Below are 13,681 nucleotides of genomic sequence, written 5' to 3'. Positions count from 1 at the left end.
AATTCAGAAACTGCATACTGGACTAAAGCCTTCTCTGTTCCTGCTGCTGGGTGGCTGTCCCCTAAGGGTCCCATAAGAGAGGAAGCCAAATGCTTCCTCCCCCTTGTGGGAGGCAGAGAAGGTTAAGAGAACTGGAGGGGACAGAAAGTGCAGTGGTGACATTACCATTGTCCTGCAGTCCCTGTACTCAGCAGATGGTCCTGGCCCACTTCTCTCTGTTAACGCTCTCTTGGGCAAAAGGACTGCAAGAGCAAAGCCCACAGAAAGCCCTGGGGAGTGGCACACTGAAGTGGGAGACAGGAAATCAGGTATTTGAGATTCAGCTCTTCTTTTGTTGATATTTCTGCACACATCCCCATCCTTTCATCGAATCCTTTGGCTGGAGGAGATCTCAGGACTCATCCCCCAGCCCCCTGCTCAAAGCAAGACCGACCCCAACTAAATCATCCCAGCCAGGCTTTTGTTAAGCCGAGACGTAAACACCCCAAGGGATGGAGATTCCACCACCTCCCTAGAAAACCCATCCCAGTGCTTCTCCAGCCTGCTAGGGAAATAGTTTTTCCTAATATCCAACCTAGACCTCCCCCACTGCAACTTGAGAACATTGCTCCTCATTTGTCATCTGCTGCCAGAGAGAACCATTATCCTGTGTTAAGACTGTGGCCAATGTCAGGAGAGGGACAGTGGCCTATGTCCCAGAAGGAATGAACAGAACAGTGATCCATCCCATCACTCACTCCCAGCTTCTAACAAACAGAGGCTAGGGACACCATCCCTCCCCATCCTGCCATTGATGGGCCTATCCTCCATGACTTTATCTAGCTCTGTTTTGAACCTGGTTATAGTCTTGGCTTGCACAATATCCACTAGCAAAGAGTTCCACGGGTTGAGTAGGAACGTAAGAACAGCTGTGTGAAAAAATATTTCCTTTTGATTGTTTTAAATCTACACCTATTAATTTCTACTGGTGACCCATAGGTCCTGTGTTATGGGATGACATTAAGAACACTTCCTTATTTACTTTCTATCATAATTTGATAGAATTCTATCATATCCCTCTTTAGTCATCTTTTTTCCAATCCATCCCATCCCTTCCTCATCTTTCGTTACCTGGGGTGGGGGATGTCTGTCCCGCTATACTGCACCCGGCAGCCAACAACATCCCAGAGGCTGCCTGTGACTTGAGAGATTGATGCTGCCTGCTCCATCCCTGCCCCTCTACATCCCACTACATGGCAGAGGAGACTCTGTCCCTCTGTTGCTGCCTGGGAAAGTGCAACAACCAGGCAATATGGCTGGAAGAGGAGAGACTCTGGCGCTGCTGGTTTCTGGCCCCTTACCAACCACACACAGCATGGGGAGGGGAGTGTGACTCCTCCTGCCCCCCAGGGGTCACCCCTGAAACCACTTCTGCACGGGCATGTTTATATCACAGCATTATTTTGAAATAACAAGGTGAGCATCTACACAACAAGTCCTTAATTTGAAATTATTTCAAAATAATGGGCTTCTTATTTTGAAATAATAGACCCTCATTTCATGAGGAATAATGCTTATTTTGAAATTGCTATTTCGAAATTGCTATTTTGAACACTCCACTGCTGCTATTTCAAAATAGCTCCTCCCCAGGGCCATTCAAAGTAATTAATCCTCAGTGCCTCCTGGGGCTCTAAGTTGAGGTAGCGCATCCACATTAGGAGAGCCTGCCTCACACTCATTTCAAGGCTTCACTGTAATGTAGATGTGCTAGTTTGAAATAGTTATTTCAGGAGTTAGGATTCAGAAATAACTGATTTTGAAATACCCTTGCAGTGTAGACATACCCTATGAGTTCACAAGGGACCCTATGTAGCTCCCAGGACAGCTGGCCTGTGCTGCATTTCATGCCACCACATCATCCCTGGTTTTCTCAGATATGGGAAAAGAACCCAGGAGTCTTGCCTCCTAGTCCAGATCATTCACGTCATGTGGTCACCAACCACAAAGGATGACTTCCCCTCCTTATGCCCTGGTCAATTCTTCCCGTCCCAGTCTATGACAAGATAGTCTAGAGTAGGATCCACCTGCTAAAATGTTCTTGAGGCTAATGTAGTTAACAGTTGCTGCTCCTAAAACACTTCGTTTGGTGAAAGCAAGAAAAACCTGCCATAAACGCAGCTCCATTAACTCCAAGATGCTTCTTAGTACGCACCTGTCAAACTTGCTGAGTTGCACGCAATTGCCTGTAGATCTGCATTTATCAATATTACTTGCCTTAAAAACCAATGTCATCAGAGACTTGTGTAACAGGCAACATGGCTGGAGACCTCTGTCTGGGGACCTGAAAGAAAGCATGTGGCTGAGCAGAACAGCCTCATGCAACTCAATGAAAGTGTCAGGAAGTCTCAGTTACCAGGTTCTGCCCACAGGCACTAAATAAATACCCTAGTGCTTAAACAGCCACAATAGGGAGGAAGCAACCAGTGCCTATATATATATATATATAGATCAGCCCATAGTGCTCATTTTAAAATGAATATGAGAAAGAAAAACAACAGCGGGGCCTGGTCTGACAGTCCTGTTGCAGCTAGTCCCTGCACAGTTTTTCAGTAACCTAAATCCCCTGAGACCTTCAGCACAAGCCGCAGTGAAAGGAGTTGCCCATTAACAGGGGCAGTAGCAGACTCATCACTTCAGTGACTGGCTGCTAGAGAGGGACAGACGACTCACTGACCAGATAAGTTACACTTGCATGCCTAAGCCTCCAAATGAGGTCAATTTGGGCACCACTCTTCCTCCCACACACAACCCAAATGCAGATTGACATCACACACTGGCCTGTTGATTGGCTGACCTTGTCTCGCATGACTATCAGAAGAAGCCCTACATTTCAGAAGCAGAAGAGCATTGAAATTGCAGTAGCAGACAAGAGTTTGCATGTTCCCATCTGGCTGCCATTTTTAAATCCCCCTTAGTTCGAACGACCTGCCCGCGGCTACACGTGGCAGTTTAAAGTTAATCCAAACTAAGTCCTTAGTTCGGATTAACTGTTACTCCTCAAGGACTTAGTTCGGATTAACTTTAAACTGCCGCGTGTAGCCACGGGCAGTTCGTTCGAACTAAGGGGATTTAAAAATGGCGACCGGATGGAAACATGCAAATAAAGCCCGGGATATTTAAATCCTGGGCTTCATTTGCAACTCCGGTTGCCTGATTTGCCTACCTAGCTTGAATTAATGAGCTAGTGTATACATATCCAGGGTGACATCAATGGAGAGACACTGGCTGACAGTGCCCATGGCCACAAACAGAAAGATACCTGGGGACGTCTGTGTCTCCCTTGCCTCCTCAGAGCTGCTTAAGGGGCAGGACTGCGGAGACATTCCTCACTCACATCCACAGCGATCTTTGAAACATTCCATTTCTTTTCTATGCATGTGTACTGGAATCCGTCCCAAAGACATCATTAGGGACTATAAACCCAAATACAGAACACTAGGGGCTTCAATGCGCAAAAGCAGCCCAGACTCACTTCAGGCCTACTGCTGAATAGCCACAATTCCAACTGAAGTTAGTGGGATCTAAGGGAGCACAGCATCTCTGAGAAACAGATCCAGGATATCCCAGGTTGGGCTCCTAAAGACTGTGACACCCAATATTAAAGCAGGCCAGTTTGTCCTTATCCTGGCAAGACAGCTATGGGGAGAAAGGCTACTCACCTGGAACTGCTGACTTCAAATCTCACTTCTGCCTCTTGGGAAAATCACTCTGTCTCACTTTCCACATCTGTGAAAAGAGCTAATATATTCTCCCACCGCCAGTGGAGGGATAAAGGGCTGCAAAGTGCTGGAGATGTACTGAGTGTGGTTTTGAATAAGGAGAGCAGATTTCTACATGACCAGCCCCAGAGGGTACATCTACACAACAAAGTTATTTCGAAATAACAGCTGTCATTTTGAAATAACTTTACTAGCGTCTACACAGCCAAACCGCTATTTCGAAATTAATTTGAAATAGCGGAGCGCTTATCTTGAATTTGGTAAACCTCATTCTACAAGGAATAAAACCAAATTTGAAATAGCTATTTTGAAATAAGTGCTGTGTAAACATGAAATAGGGGGGCCTCCAGCTTTCCCAGGGTGCCCTGGTGGCCACTCCAGCCTCAACCAAGAACACTCTTCTCCCTCCCCACCCCAAAGCCCTTAAAGGGGTTGACTCTGGCCACAGTGCCTGTGCCAGCTCCAAGCCTGTAAGCCCAGAGCCAGCAGTCACTGCCCTGACCCAGTGACCCCAAAACATGAGCCAGCAAGCCACTGGCAGCCAGCCCTCCACCACTCCCCAGGAGCAGTCTGCCAGCTCCCAGGAGCCTTCCAGGGCCTGGAGAAGGCGGGCACCTTCCTGGTCCAGGGTGGAGATCATGTACCTTATTCAGGTTTGGGGGGATGCCCCCAACGTCCATGATCTCCACACTAAATGGAGGAACACAGCCGTCTATGGCAGGATAGCTGCCAGCCTGGCCACCAAAGGCCACATGTGACCCCAGGAGCAGGTTTGCATAAAAATCAAGTTGGTCCAGCGAGATGCCCAACCCTGAGCCCTGAGCTTCCCCTCCCCTTTCTTCCCCTTGCTTCCCCCTTCCAGCTTCCTCCTCCCAAGTTTCCCCCTCCCCTCTTCCACCCTCTCTTCTCCCCTCTGCCGCATCCTTTCCCCGGTCTCACCAGAGTTTCATTCCCCCTCCTCAGTTTTGTTAAATAAAGAGAGTTTGTGTTCATGAAAATACGTGCATTTTATTTTACATCAGGAAGGGGGGTTAGGGAGGGGTAAGTGGAAGGACGTGAGGGAGGAATGAGGCACAGAAAGTGCAGCCAGGCTTGCAGCAACGCATCCATGAGAAGCACCAGAGTGCCCAGGGGCAGCTCTGGCTCCATGTTGCAGAGAGCTGTGGTGTCCCGAGTGAGGGCAACCAGAGCACGCAGAGACAAAATGCTTTGCTATCCCTCATCAAGGTAGGCAAGCAAGCAAGGAAACCTGAGAACCAGCTGTCCGGGGGGTAGGGGAAGGCGTCCCTTTAAGTACAGGCCTCAGATAGCCTCAGGCAGCAGCCACAGAAAATAACTCCTGACCTGATGCCCTGCCGGACCTGGTTCTGACCGGCCTTAAATGTGATTCAGCGTACACTCAGTGTGGATGTGCTATTTCGAAAAGCATTTTGTGTGTAGACATGTTATTTCGAAATAACTTATGTAACGAAATAATGCTGTAGTGTAGACATACCCATAGCTCTTTCACCTAGCAAAGGGGCCAGCTCCAACAGAGCCCAGCACATCACAGGCTCCCCTGAATGCAAGTTGGCGGGAATAAGTGCCCCCCTTGGTCATACACACTTGCTGCACCTTTAAATGAAAAGCAATGGCCGAGTTCCATGATCAGCCTTCAGTGCAGAGAAAGACAAGCAGCAGCCACCCTGAAGCAGAGAGGGCTTATGGCCATGCCTTAAAATGGAGGGGTTTTTGCTCTTCATCAAATTGATCCAGTTTTTCTATTTCACATGAGAAAACTCTGATGGCTTCAGTTTCTAGCCACCAGGAAATAAAAGGAAGCTTTAGCAGTGACATGCTGCTCTGTGCCAGGCCTGACTTCACTCCCCCAGAATCCAGCACGGACAGATTGCAAACACCGAAGAGCTGCTTCAGGGCTAATGGCCCTATGTTCAGAATGGAATGAAATTCTCACCTCCTCTTCTAGGGCGCAGCCCCCAAGATAGATCACTGGCCCTGGTTGTACCACTTCTCTCCTGGGATTGGCCCAGCTTGATACAACCACTGGGCAGGATGAGGGGTTCCCAAATATAACCCTCCTGTCAATGGTGCCACTCCAAGTTATTTGCAGGGAGCAGAGCTTAAGATGCAAGAGTTAAAGCAGGAAGAGCTGCTGCAGTTTGGGGTAACAGTCTGGAGCTGGACACAAGCTCTGAGTCTCTGGGGTGATCTCTACATTGCAGCTCAGAGCGAGCTTCCCCACACAGACAGACGGCCTTGCACTAGCAGGGTTCGAGGTAGCTGGAAGGGAGGGGAATGCGGCAGGCTGTGCACTTTCCCTTCACTCCCTGATAGTCAGGAGAAGGGGAAGAAGAGCAGCATTGCCCCAGTATGTGCAATTGCAACCCTGCTCCCCGCCCTCCCAAAATTGCATCTCAGGATGGGAACTCGGGACTGGGGAAGCTGGGGAGAGGGGGCGAGCCTCTAGCCAACCCCTTTCACCTGCCTGCAGGAAGCTCTGGGAGCCAGCTGAGAGTGCATCACCTCCTTACACTGCGCCAAGTGCACCAGCTAGCTGGCTTCTTGCTGGAGCAGTGTACCAGGGTGCACTGGCTAACCTTCACTTCTGCTTAGCACAGTATGGTACTTACATCGGTGGGAGTAAGGCTGTAGTATAGACACTGGCATAATTATATCAACCTAACTGTATCATATAGACCAGTGGCTTTCAACCTTTCAGGAGTCTGGGCTGTCTTGCATAACTCCAAGTTTCACCTCAGTTAAAAACTACTTGCTTACACAATCAAACACGTATATACAAATGTCACAGTCACACAATGCCTATAAAATTGCTTACTTTTCATTTTTACAATATCATTCTAAAGTAAATCAATTAGAATAGAAATATTGTATTGGCGTTTCAATGTAAGTCATTATCTGTATGAAATTTAGTATGTACTGACTTCACTAGCACTTTTTATATAGCTTGTTGTAAAACTAGACAACTGTTTGGGTAAATTGATGTACCTCCTGCAAGACCTCTGTGTGCACCCAAATGTGTATATACCTCTGGTTTAGAACCACTGGGGTAGAGCAGCCATTACACTCTAGTCTGATTTTAAAGCAAGCTTTTCATGAAACAAAGGAAACCGCATAAAACAGAAAGAAAAGAGAACTGGGACTAGGCCAAGAGGTGAGTTGGACAAGGGAGCAATATGAGATATGCGCATTTTAGGGCTGGGGATTGTGGATGGGCCAGGACCTCCAGGGGTAGAGGTGGAGACTATGCTACAACTGGAGCCGAGTCAATTTTTTTTGACAAATAGTTTGTCCAAAAAAATGCAGTTTCAGGTTAACTGAAAATATTTGTGAAATTGAATAAGTCAGCAAGTAGTTCCAGCCAAACTCACTGAAAAAAAAAATCAACTTTTTCTTGGAAACAATGCTTCATTTCAAAATTTAGCTAGATTTATTTTAAAATTAAAAAGGGTATAAGCCATGTGAAAACAAACCAGAAGCATTTGGTTCAATACAGAATGGGTTTGCAGGGTGGCGGGGGAGAAGGGGATATTTTAATTCAATTATCAAACTGTAAAGGCACTCAGCTCCATTACCACCCAGCTGGCAGAGTCCCTAGGCCCCCTCTGGCCAACTTCCCTCCTCTCTGAGCTTGGTTTGCTGGCCTCATATTTCTGGAAGAGTTTGGTGGCTCAACTGCCACTGTGGATTTCACAAGCCCTCCTATGTGGGTTATTGTCTGTACAGTCCTGCTGGCTCCCAGAGCATCACTCACAGGGGCTTGTCATTTTTCTGGTTCTGAAGACAAGTGTAGCATTCTCATGTTCCTGAGCTTCAGTGTGGCAGCACTCCTGTGCTTTTCTCTTCATACTGATCTCCACTGTGATGTGAGGTTACCCCACTCCATTGAGATCCCTTCCAGTTCTACACTGCTAAGATGCTCTGGACTCCCCTTTCCTTCATGCAACTTTCTTTACCCTTTTCCTTTCTCCCCCCCATGTCTGTCCTATTCTGCTGGCTGAATTGGTCCATGTGCGGGATCAGCACTGTGCACAGAACATTCCCCTCCCAGCACCTGTGTCTGATTAGACAAGACCACATCATTTGCTGGGACACTCTATAATTCTTCCCAGTCGCATCCCCTGCAAGGCCCTCAGCCACTTGGCTGGGTCAGAGGTCACTCCAAAAGGTGAAACATTTGCTTTAAAAAGCAGGGCTACTTCTTCCCTGATTTCCTTGGAATTCCCATTTTGCAGAAGAGAAATAAAAATACCATGAGCCAGAGCTCCCCCTTGAAAACTTATGAACCATAGAAAGAGCTCAACAATTCCTGCACAGCCCACTGTGAGCACTTTTCCCTTCACACCCTCACCAGATGCTAAGGCAAGTAGGAGACAGTGACACAAACGGCCGCATTCAAATCCTCTCTAGGGGGCACCATTAGCACATCATCTCTGCCAAAATGAGCCCAGGGTAACTGGGTCAGGGAGGTATACAGTGGCATGTTTCAGCAGTGTAGGCAAATGCTGACCCCTGGAGGCAGGACAGGCCCTTATTGGGTCATTTGGTGGGAATATTGCCTGCCAGGCACAGCAACAAATCCCACACTGGCTGTTTTTAAGGGGTGTGGGCCAGCAAATCTCCCTCTGTCACACAGTACTGCACCTCTGTTATCCATGTTTCACTGGGCACCCTCTGATTTGCTGGCCGTCCCAGGTAGAGTCACTTCCTGGGTTTTGCCCTCGAAAGCTCATGATACTATACATATTTTTAAAAACGAGTAGTCCTGTGGCACCTTAGAGACGAGTAAATATATATATATATTGTATCATGAGCTTTTGTGGACAAAACCCAATTCCTCAGATGAGCTTGAGTGCCAAAGTGAGTTTTTGCCCACGAACACGCACACCTTGGCCACCCTGACAGTTTATATACTTTTGTTAGTCTTTAAGGTGCCACAGGATTACTCATTTTTAAAGCTGCAGACTAACACGGCTCCCCCTCCGAAACTGATCCCCAGTGAAAGATAGCCTCTTGCTGAGCTAATGGTCACATGCCAAGAAGAACTGACTGAGTAAGTGTCACGTTGCTGGATCTTGAGGGGAGCAGCCAGATCCCTGATGCACCCATAGGTGGGGGTGTTGGCCCCAAAAATGGTATAGGAGGGGGCCATGTGAGGTATTGAATAGAAGCTTATTATTTGATAATCCTATGTATGCTGTTCATGTGTTTGTATAATGTCTGTGTATGCAATTACCCGGTCCGTCACAGTAAGCAGATGCAAAAGGAACATGCTGGAGGGAGATATAAAGTACTATTCCCACATGTCCCTTAACCCTTGTGGAAAGAGGATTACAGGGATGCCGGAATAGCATGCCCGTTATTTTGGAATATATTTTAAAATAATGGGCGCATTTAAAGATGTGAAATCCCAAACTAGCCCTGCTATCTATATGTAGCCTCACTGTTTTGCCAATATAAAATATTCAAAACACTTAGGCTTCCTTAAAAATCATGAGGTTCTAAAGATGTTGTGGTCTTTCCATTTTCCTTCTCCTAAATCAGACTTTGCCACACTGAATGCTGCAATGCCTAAATACCTTTGTAAATCTGGACCTTCATGCTCTTGATTCTAATGTGCTGAATTATTTACTGCTTTAATATCAGACCTTGCTTGCACTCCATAGTTAAAGATTCAGGAACTATCCTGTGCTACAGCCATGTTTTCAACCCCCTAGGTAGGATGAGAGCCCAAAGGTGAGGTTTTTTGGGAGGTGGCAGCATCTTTGGACTTAGCTTGTAAAAACAGTTGTTTTTCTTTCTTTCTTTCACTGCATCCTACATAGCTGCTTTTCCAGGTACTTTATGGATGGATGCCATACTGAGTGAAAACATGGGTCTTAGGCTATGTCTATACTACGTATCTTACAGTAGCATATCTGCGCTCTAGCAGTGTCACTGTAAGGTACACAGTGTAGCTATTATCCAGTGTAGCTATTATCCAGAGAGGGGTAATAGCTTAGTCAGTGTAAGAGCACCTCTTGCTAACAAAGTGCTGTCCACACCAGTACTTTTGTTGAGCTAGGGCAGTGTTCCCTGTAAGCTGTGCACTTGTGTGGCCACTCTGGAGAGATTCAAATGCCATCTAGTTGATTAGCAGAGCACCCCCACTAGGCTTTGTGTTTCTATTGGTGGTGTACTTTTGCACATACCTTGGAGCACATAAAAATTTAATCTGCACATGGATGGAAAAAATCCCCACATGGATGGAAAGATTAGAGGGAACATTGGTCAGGGGATGTTTTTTCACAGCACTGAACAGCAAAAGTCTTACTGATGAAACTGCAGTGCAGACACAGCCTTAAATGGTTTCCTCTTGTAGAAAATGTTTTGCAGGATCCCACAGTAAAAATCTAACACATTTTGTTTGTTTGGAGAACAGTAGAATATTTTTTATATGGATTGCAGGATGATTTTGCCTATTGTAGGGATTTCTGCACTTTCATCTGAAGCCGATGGTAATGGCAACTGTTTGAAACAGACTGTTGGGTTAAGATTATTCATGGCTCCCAGTTTGGCAATTCTTATATTCCTGTTAAATGTTAATAGATCGGCACTGATATAGCTCGTAAACTTTGCTGCCTTGCAGTACCACAGATATAAAAGACACATATATAAAAGCCTCTCAGGGTCCCCAGAGATGCACTTAGGCGCACTCATTGCCTGGGTGGTCCCAGGAGGGAGGTAGTCCCAGGCTGATGGAGTCCAGAGCACAGCAGGGAGCCTGAGCTGGAACAGGAAAGCAGCATGCTGCCCAGTGAAGAAGTCATGGGGAAGGAGCGGAAGAGGGAACTGGGAGAGGGGGGCTTGAGGATAAAGGAACCATAGGAAGAAGCAGGAGGCATGAGAGTGTACTAGGCAGGCAATGTGGAGAAAGTGGGGAGGGAGGGGGGCAGAAGAGCAGGCATGTCTGAAATGGAATGGCAGACAGAGTGAAGGAATGATCCGGTAATGGTCTTAATTTCCTGGTGAAGCCAACTGATACAAAAGGTTGCAAAAGGTTAATACTACTGTTCTCGGAACCTGTGTGACTTGAGCGTGTGCTGCTGTCAGCACTAGTCCTGGTTTTTATCCTGGAGTTAACCTGTGTTTGGCCAGACATTATCTGCCCAGCACTGCTGCGGCATGTGCTATGGGATCAGGTGGCGCTGAAATGCCAGCACACAAATGGTCAGAACAACCAAGCCTCTGAATTTCCTGATTCTGGGGGTGCAAAGCCAAACCTTGCCCCAAATAAGTGAGGCAAACTAACACAAACCTCTTCTTTCCAACCACTAGGGGGAGGAGGGGACACCAGGATAAAAATGGTACTTAGTCTTTTTCTTTTCCAAAGAGGAGCACTATTCCGATTTTACAGATGGGAAAACTGAGGCTCAGAGAATTCAGGTCCAGTGCCCTACCACTGTCTTTGTGCTGGGAGCTCTGAGTTTAATGCTGTCAAGGAGAGAGCAGTGTATCAGCTTATCTCCAGCATAGCCCCTAAAGACTCTTTGGCACAAGGACAAAACATAACTCACAGTAGTTAATGATCCTGAGATGAGGCTTCCATGCACTTCCATGATGACAGAGATATCAGCAGACTATGTCATATATACGGAACCTCGCTTCCTCCCAGAGCCCTGCCCACCCTGGGACACTGCACATTAAAGCATCTTTGTAGAGTTTCTTAGCGGCTTCACACACATCAGAGACTGGATTAATAATAAATAAGCATGCAAATTAAGTATGTTTTAAAATCAAAAGAAACAGCATGAAGACCATCACATGTATAATGGCCCACCCAGCTCTCCAGCTCCTTCCTTACAGCTTGGGCTAGTTTTTGCAAAAAGACTCCATGATTAGATACCACAGCAATGGTCACTGTAGAAAAGATGGCCAGGGAAGTGTTGGGGGAGGGAAGTAGTTAATGACTATACACAGAAGGAGAGTTGAGAGGAGTCTTTTCCCATTACCTTTGTTGTCTGTGCTCATCTGTGTGGCCAAAGTGGAGGATAGTGCCGCCTGGCTCCCCTTGACTTTCTGTCTCTCTCTCCTCCTTGCGCATCTCACACTGCTCAGTGACGGCGGCCCTTTCGTGTGGTCTGCACACTGAGCTGTGAGAAGCACCAGCCCTGCTCTTTACCTTTTTTCTTCTCATGTAATTTCCATGCTCAGTTTCAGAATGACAGCACCTGACCCTGTGCTGCCTCAGCCACTGGCTCGCTCTCTAGCACAAGTAGCTTTATCTTACATCCTTTTATTTTATGCTCTCACCCGGCAGGGGACGAACAGGTTTCAAAATAAAACCAAACTGGCAGAGAGTGCTGCGTCTGGGCTATCTTTCTGCAGATATTCTCAAGGAGAATGGCCTAGTTTCATAACACTCCTGCCAGCACTTTTCCCACTTGACTATTCAAGGAGTGTGAACTCAAGGTGAGCAGTGAGTTAGTGTTTTAGACAAGTGACTGTTGGGGGAAGGGGGGAATGGAGGTGTTTTTTATTATTTGTATTATAGCGGGGGAGGGAGGAAATGGAGGTGGTGTTTTTATTATTTGCAGTATAGCAGAGCCTGGCTGCTTCATATACACAGTAAAAGAGAGTCCATGACCTAACAGTCTGCTTCTGAGCACCCACACAAGTCAGTGACATGCGGTTTCTTTAAGTTATCATGGCAGAGAAAAGAAGCATTATTATCTCCATTTCACAAACAGGAGCTGATGCCTAGACAAATTCAGGGTGTGTCCACACTGCACCCATAGTTTGAAATAAGCTACTCAATTTGAGCTACACAAACTGCATAGCTTATTTTGAGTCAATTTTGAAATAGCTTATTTTGAAATTTGGCATTGTTGACTTATTCAAAATAACCCGCTATTCTGAAATATCCTTTACTCCTCGTGGAATGAGGTTTACAGGGACGTTGGAATAGCGAGCCCGTTATAGTTCGAAATAACGGGCGTGCTCAAAAGACACAGAATAGCTATTTTGGGATACCAGAGGCATCCTGAAAGAGCACAGCAGCATAGATGTAGCCTTAATGACATGCTCACACACGTCAAGGGAGGCTGCAGCAGATTCAGGAACTGAACCCAGCTCTCTCCAGGCTGAGGCCAGCAGCTTTGGCTGCAAGGCCACCCTTCCCTTCGGTTGGTAACCTCTTACTTTTGAGAAATGCCCTCAAATATATGCCTAAAATTGGCAGTCCATGAACATTCCTGCCAGAACATTTCTCCACAAGTACATCAGCCAGTAGAAAGCAGCTGAACCCCCACATGGTACATGCACCTCTGCTTGAATGGCCATGGAAAGAGACAGCTGTTGAGGTATTGTTCCAGCGATAGCACCAAAATAGCCCCTGGCAGGGCTTTGTGCACTGGACAAGAAACAGGGCCATCCTTAGGGTTTATGCAGCCCTAAGCAGAACTATTGAACTGGTGTCCCTGTGCCCAGTGGCAGCTGGAGGAGATGACAATCTTTTAGAAATATGATTTTATAATCTTCAGCAACACATTAATTAAATATTTTTAAAACAAAATAGGGGGCTGCACTGCACTCACCAACCCCCCTCTTTCTGGGGGTAAGTGTCTGGCCAGGGGGAGGGTGCGGGAGTGGGCTGGGTATAGGTGTCTGGCCAAGGGAGAGGGGGCAGGAGCAGGCTGGGTGTAGGTGTCTGGCCAAGTGGGAGGGGGCAGGAACAAGCTGGGGATGTGAGGTCTCAGCAGGGTGGTGTGTGATGTGGCTGGCGGTGGGGGAAGGGTGTGTGGCTTGCAGCTCCCCCCCACACACAACCGCCCCAAAGCGCCAGGGAAGGAGTGGTGGGAGGATGCATGGCTGTGGCCCCCCTGGGAAAGGGGAGGCTGCGTGGCTTTCTCCCCCTCCAGAGAGGA

At 47.1% G+C, this 13,681-nt stretch overlaps 1 protein-coding gene across 2 annotated transcripts in view; it reads right to left on the bottom strand.

Moving 5' to 3' along the window:
- Positions 1–13,681, bottom strand: part of HDAC7 (histone deacetylase 7) — a 219,339-nt gene that overhangs the window by 159,701 nt on the left and 45,957 nt on the right. The window contains exon 1 of one of the 2 annotated variants that reach the window (XM_075902094.2): positions 11,768–12,090. The exons of the other annotated variant lie outside the window; for it this stretch is intronic. Coding sequence (XP_075758209.1) covers positions 11,768–11,786 — 19 coding nt within the window. The 5' untranslated portion in view covers positions 11,787–12,090. Of the gene's footprint in view, positions 1–11,767; positions 12,091–13,681 lie in introns of those variants that run through there. 2 annotated transcript variants of the gene reach the window in all.

This window comes from Pelodiscus sinensis, chromosome 31, assembly GCF_052426305.1.
Source record: "Pelodiscus sinensis isolate ZL-2025 chromosome 31, ASM5242630v1, whole genome shotgun sequence".
NCBI classification, from domain to species: Eukaryota; Metazoa; Chordata; order Testudines; family Trionychidae; genus Pelodiscus; species Pelodiscus sinensis.
Note: the sequence above shows the minus strand (reverse complement) of the source record. Positions and strands in the feature narration are given on the sequence as shown.